General features: G+C 39.1%; 1 protein-coding gene across 1 annotated transcript; it reads left to right on the top strand.

Moving 5' to 3' along the window:
- The first annotated feature begins 3,972 nt into the window (after positions 1 to 3,972).
- Positions 3,973 to 4,749, top strand: LOC107488333 (uncharacterized). Its single transcript, XM_016109062.1, has one exon. The coding sequence runs from the start codon at positions 3,973 to 3,975 to the stop codon at positions 4,747 to 4,749; it is 777 nt and encodes a 258-aa protein (XP_015964548.1).
- Positions 4,750 to 7,131: the final 2,382 nt, after the last annotated feature.

Consider the following 7,131-nt stretch of genomic DNA (forward strand, 5'->3'; position numbering starts at 1 on the left):
CCTGCTGATCAGACTAACCCTGATAAGCCAATCACACCCTGACCCATACTGTGTACACTTGGCATAAAATGTCAAAGGCTCAGACTCATACACCCGGTAATCTACGCTTCGTCGTATGGTATACTCTTTTATTGCCTTAACAACAGCTTCCCGGGAACTAAACTCCATCCCAACAGCAAATTCACCATCTGCGACAATAGGAACTTCTGCCAGGACAACAAGCATGGGAAAATTTTCAATAAATACATATATATTTCAAAACCATACTAAATCAATATTAACTGCATCAAGTATGACATAAATCCGACCCTAACGTAAATAATAATAAAATATTAACTTCTATGTTCTATATTCGTTTAAAATAACGTTATATGTTTCAAATGTTACTGAACACATATGTTGACTTTTATTTTTTTAACTTCCTACTATTTTTTAATTTTTTTTTTTACATAGGATCAGGTCAACCGGTTCAATGTCTAACACATACATGACATCAACGCATGCTTAAATAATGGGTAATAAATACTAATTCATTCATAAATAATTCAACAAATAAATAAAAAAGACAATTATTTTTTATTAACGTACCTGCAGTCATATATTCCGGAAACTCCGGAACATGCATGGCTTCCAAGTCCAGAACTCGCATGAATGAAGGCTCCCCAAACGGCATATCGTTTGCGAGTGCATCTGCCACCTCTGTCACATCTGGATCCATATTTCCCTCACCATGATCTTCATCTCCATCTGCACCAACACATTCGTAGTTGCTTTCGAACTCTTCTTCACTGTCACTATTATAATCTTCCCGTAGAATGTTTCGGTCTGCCTCAGATTGTTCAAACTCAACATACAACTCGATAAACGAGATCTGCGCCCGGTTTTCAATATACATTGAAAACATCTCCTGCATGCTCGCTTCGTCCGTCACATATCTTGTTTGAAATTGGACAAACCCACCAAATACCGGTACGGGATATCTGTATAGAACACAGGATATTTTTTTTGCCCTCTGAGAATCAATATTTTCACAGATCAAACCTTTGAGTTCTTCAAAGGAAATGATAAAAGGAATAACAACATCTATTGGATTTTCACAAATAAATTTTACCCCTTCAGATGTTTGTAATAAAATTTGACCAAAATAATACACCTTTATTAGTACTCTATCACTCATTTCTCCTACTCACAAAAAAAAACATAACACTAACTACCCACTTCTTTGATTTTGAACAACCATGAAATATAACCCAGAAGAACGAAACAGAGGAGGAAGCGGCGCATAGGAAGGCAGAAGAACGAAATAGGAAGCGGCGCATAAGAAGGAGAAGAAGAGGGATAACCTAACACTAACTCGTTGCACACTTTTATATAGACTCTATACTCAACTCGGACCATCCGACTTGGTTAACTTCATTCAAAAATATATTCAACAACCAAATCGGACCATGCGTTTTCCTGAACCGGTTCTACCATCCCTAGCCAAAGCGGACGGTCCGACTCCAACCCCTACACGCAACTCGGACCGTGCGTGTTCTCTTCCACCTCAGCCATCTCGCAGGGTCCGATTTATCTGCAACAAGCCATTTTCCCTCCCCACCACAAATCGGACCGTGCGTCTCCCAGTTTACCAACTTCACAAACAAAGAACTCGGACCGTCCGAGTTCTTCTCCCAAAAGCTGCCAAAACTCTGCCCCACATACATGTCTAACCCACCTTAACTCCATATCCATGCAAAACTCACATACAGGCTCCATTTCGAAAAAATTGAGCCTATATATCTACACGCATACATTTATTTATTAGTTGATAATTTATAGAAAAATATAATTCAACGATATTTTGATTTAATTTTTTTATTATGTTTGAGGAGATCTATTTGAAAGTTTTTATTAGATATACAAAATCAATTATAATTTTTATAATTTTAAAGAACTAATTAAAAATTTAATAAATTTATAAAAACCAATAAAAAATTATATCTATAAAAAATAATAAAAAAGTATTGGTGATTTTTCAGAGTAAGTTCAAATTTTTATGTGCAAAATTGAACTTCTAAGTTATAGGCTTTCAAGTTCAACATATTTTCTTTAAAGTTGCAGATTCATGTCTACATAAATTATGGTTTAGAGATAATAATACACGTAAAGGACATAGTGTAATAGTGTTGTTTATTCGATACATACATTGAGATTTTACAAAGATCTACAGTATAAATCCTATTCATGTAGGTAATCATTTTTTTATCCTTTTAAATAGATGTGTACAGCACAAATCTGGATTCTTATTATGTGGGGCATAGAGTAACAATCATAGTTGGAATTATTTAAAAAAATATATATTGTGTATTTTATATGCCAAAATAATTATTTTTCAATCTTTTTTATTCCTTTTAGATATGTTAACTAAATTAAAAAAATCAAATAGATAGTTATTTAAAAAATATTAAATATCAAATAACTTTTAGACAAAAACATTTAAAAATAAAAATTTAGAGGTAGGTAAAATGAAGAATTTTTAGATATGAAAAAATTCATCGGAGAAACATATTGACCAAATTGATCAATAATTTTCTTTAAAACTTTATTAAAAATAAAAAATGTAAAATCGTGATGTATAAATCATATTGAATTCTTCTGTAAGTAAAGAGAATAGATAAAGTGAAGGTATTTTTGTGGAAAGTTATTTATGGAGGATTCTCGGTCAAGCTCAAACTGCAGTCTAAATTTTTGAATATGAATTTTCAGTGTTCTAGATACATAAATGAACCAGAATTAATTATTTATTGTTTAATTTATTATCTTCAAGTTGAGCAAATATAGAGAAAAACTGATAATTTTAACTTACCTGAAAATACTACAGTGTTATAGAAATGATAGAGAGAGATAGTAATTCGATGTAGTGGTGGAACTTAAGGAAAACAACAACAGAGCCTTGCTGCAATCACCTTATGAAAGATTTTGTTGGCGCGTAATTTGCAAGTTTTCGAACATAAAACAATCTCATGTGTTGAAGTTGCTAAAGAGGCCAGGAAACTCACGGAGGATTTCTTCTCCGGCAGGAGCCCTCGTCTCTAATTCCCTCTCTCCTAATATTATTTTTTATTTGTTTATTTCTTTCTTAAAGTTAACTTTATCTCATTTTAATCAATATAATTGGTGGAATCATCTTTGATATGGTCACCATTATTACGAGCTATAACTCGGCCCCATAACCGTTACTGGCCATCACCATAACTCGCCATCTGTCATTATTGCTCGGCCTTTATGAGCTATAACTCGGAGACGTTTATATCATCATAACCGACGTCCCGAACGGTCAGATGAAATCAGTTACGAAACCGATTTTATATCATTCAGAATATAACGGACGAATATATACATCTATAAAAAAGAGGTAACATATCTTTCTTTGATATGATTTTCTGAATAACACATTACACTGACTTAAGCATTGGAGTGCCTTTGCAGGTACACTCCGCCCTCTTCACATTGTTCGTACACTCATACCTACAACGAAGATAGAGAGCTCGGATTCTTAGAGGTGGACGTTCGGCCTTGCAACATATAATTCGGCTGACCTCAAGGAATTGAGGCCGACCAATTTCCCAAGCAAGATCAATTGGCGCCCACCGTGGGGCCGAGGAAATCATATTCTTTCTTTTGGTCTCACCGTTTCCACCTGCATCCATGGCTGACGTGCCACCCCCTTCACTGTCCGAACTCATGCGAATGGTAGCTGAGCTACAACAAGCCAATCAACGAATGGCTGACGAGAACCAAATAATGGCTGCTCAAATTGCCGAACTAAATCATGTTCGGATTGAGCACGACGATGCTCGTCAAGCAGAGGACGAGGAGCATCATTCCTAACTGACTCATGTTTCAGAAACCGCTCAGCACGAAGAGCAACAACCCGAAGACAAAAAAGAAGAGTCCGAGGACTCCGTAGGCCCTTTTACAGAAGAAGTGATGAACTTCGAATTACCAAAGAGGTTCACCTTGCCGTTGACCCTCACGCCTTATGATGGACTCGGTGACCCAAGGAAGTTCATAAAGAAATTCCGATCAATAATGATCGTCAATGGTGCATCAGATACAGTCTTATGTCGTTGTTTTCCGAATTATTTAGACGGTCCTGCACTTGATTGGTTGTGTGATTTGCCTGCAGGTTCCATTTCGCGCTTCCATCAGTTGGCAAAGTTATTTGAAGAACATTTCGCTGGATCCGCAATATATTTGCACGACTCCGATTACCTAAACACTATCAAACAAGGGCCAAGCGAAAGCTTAAAGGACTATATGACTCGCTTTACCAAGGTCGCAATCAGCATACCAGATCTCCATCCCGAGGTCCATCTGCACGCAATTAAAAGCGGCCTCCGACCCGGGAAGTTCCAGGAGACGATCGCGGTGGCGAAGCCGAAGACTCTAGCAGAATTTCGCGAGAAAGCAAAAGGACAAATTGACATCGAGGAGCTCAGACAAGCTCGGAAATCTGACAAGTCGCACTTCCGCGAAGAAGATAAGAGCTCATCCCTTAAAAAAAGTTTTAAACTAACACCCCGATTCGATTCTTATACGCAGTTTAACACCAAGAGGGAAGACATAATCAAGGAAATCTTGAACTCCAAACTAATCAAGCCGCCGAGAAAAGCCGGAACGCGATCTCTAATTCACAACCAGAAGTCACTTTCACACACGCCGACTTCAACTCCAACATACAAAATTTGGACGACCCTGTGGTAATCACCCTTCAGCTAGGAGATCTATTAGTGAAAAAAGTACTCTTAGATCCCGGAAGCAGTGCTGACGTCCTATTTTACTCCACGTTTCAAAAGATGAAGCTCAGCGACAACATGCTACAGCCCACAGGAGGAGACTTGGTCGGTTTCTCGGGAGAACGCGTTCCAGTCCTCGGTTCAGTGTGGTTACAAACCACACTGGGTGAGCAATCTCTTTCAAAAACTAATGACATTCAATATTTAGTAGTCGACTGTTTCAGTCCATATAACCTTATTCTCGGCCGACCTTTTCTGAATAAGTTCGGCGCTATTGTATCCACAGTTCATCTCTGTGTAAAGTTTCCATTACAGGACCACCAGGTTGTTACCATCCATGGCGACCACAAAAAGGCAAGACAATGTTACAACATCAGCATGAAATTCCAAAATCGTTCAACGCAACAAGTCAACAACGTCGGCCTAAACCAAAAAGAGGACACGCTAGCAGAACTCGACCCAAGAGCTGACTTTCCCGATCGGCCAAAACCCTCCGACGACCTACAAAAAGTGTATTTCAACAATGACTTTAATAAATTCACATATGTAGGTACCTCACTCAATGTATCCGAGTTGCAAGCTATAACAATCTTCCTACAAGAACACGCCGACCTTTTCGCATGGACACCATCAGACATGCCAGGAATCGACCCACAGATCATCAGTCATAAACTAGCAATAAACCCGGAAATCCGACCAGTACAACAGAAGAAACGCAGACTCGGCGACGAAAAAAGGAGAGCATCACTGGAAGAGACACAAAAGCTCATCAACGCCGAGTTTATCAAAGAAATCAGATTCACCACCTGGTTAGCAAATGTGGTAATGGTAAGAAAACAAAACGGTAAGTGGCGCATGTGCGTCGATTTCACTGATTTGAACAAAGCATGCCCCAAGGATTCTTATCCTCTGCCATCCATAGACTCTTTAGTAGACAATGCCTCAGGCTACGCCACCCTAAGTTTTATGGATGCATACTCCGGGTATAATCAGATAATGATGCACCCCTCTGATCAAAACAAAACAGTTTTTATCACCGATTTTGGTAACTATTGTTATAAGGTTATGCCATTTGGATTAAAGAATGCAGGTGCAACTTACCAACGCCTCATGGATAAGGTATTCGCCAAACAAATCGGCCGGAATATCGAAGTTTATGTCAACGATATGGTCGCCAAAACAAAAGTCGGCCACAACCACATCAACGACCTTACAGAAATATTCGACCAGATCCGCCAGTACAACATGCGCCTCAATCCCAAGAAATGTGCATTCGCAGTTCAGGGGGTAAGTTTTTGGGTTTTTTGCTAACATGCAGGGGGATAGAGGCAAATCCAGACAAATGCCGAGCAGTGCTGGACATGGCCAGCCCTAAAACCGTAAAAGAAGTTCAGCGCCTCATAGGAAGACTCGCTGCACTCTCCAGATTTGTTCCTTGCCTTGCCTCAACTTCCATTCCTTTTTTCCAAACAATTAAAAAGAAAAATAAATTTGAATGGAACGACGATTGTGAGAAGGCATTTTCAAAATTAAAAACAACACTCTCACAACCGCCGATATTACAAAGACCCCTGCAAGGGGAACATTTATTTTTATATCTGTCAGTTACTGATTGGGCGATAAGCTCGGCCCTTGTCACAGAGAAAAACAAAGTTCAGCATCCAGTATACTTTGTCAGCAAAACCCTCCACCATGCCGAACTCAATTATCCGCGGATTGAAAAGCTCGCACTAGCACTGATATTCTCGGCCCGACGTCTGCGACCTTACTTCCAGAGCCATGTAATCCACGTCAGAACCGATCACCCACTAAGATAAGTATTACACAAACCGGAAATCGCAGGTCGACTAATAAAATGGGCAGTCGAACTATCCGAATTCGACATCAGATACCAACCCCGAGGACCGATCAAGTCACAATTTCTGGCAGATTTCATTGCCGAACTCACACTTCCATCTGAAGAGGACCATGCAAAACAGTGGATCTTATATGTGGACGGCTCTTCAAATAACGGAGGATGTGGCGCCGGAATTCGTCTGGAGGCCGACGACGGATTCATATTGGAACACTCAATACACTTCGCTTTCAAAGCAAGCAACAACCAATCAGAGTATGAGGCACTACTCACCGGACTCCGACTATGTTTAGATCTTGAAATCTCAACAATCAAGGTATACTGTGATTCCTTGTTAGTCGTACAACAGGTAAACGACCTTTTCCAGGTAAAAGATCCCCTACTCTATAAATACTCACTATCAGTAAAACAGTTAACAAAAAAATTTGTCAACTTTGAAATAGAACATATACCACGAGAACAAAATCAAAGAGCGGATATCTTATCTAAGCTCGG

Source organism: Arachis duranensis, chromosome 5, assembly GCF_000817695.3.
Source record: "Arachis duranensis cultivar V14167 chromosome 5, aradu.V14167.gnm2.J7QH, whole genome shotgun sequence".
Classification (NCBI taxonomy): domain Eukaryota; kingdom Viridiplantae; phylum Streptophyta; class Magnoliopsida; order Fabales; family Fabaceae; genus Arachis; species Arachis duranensis.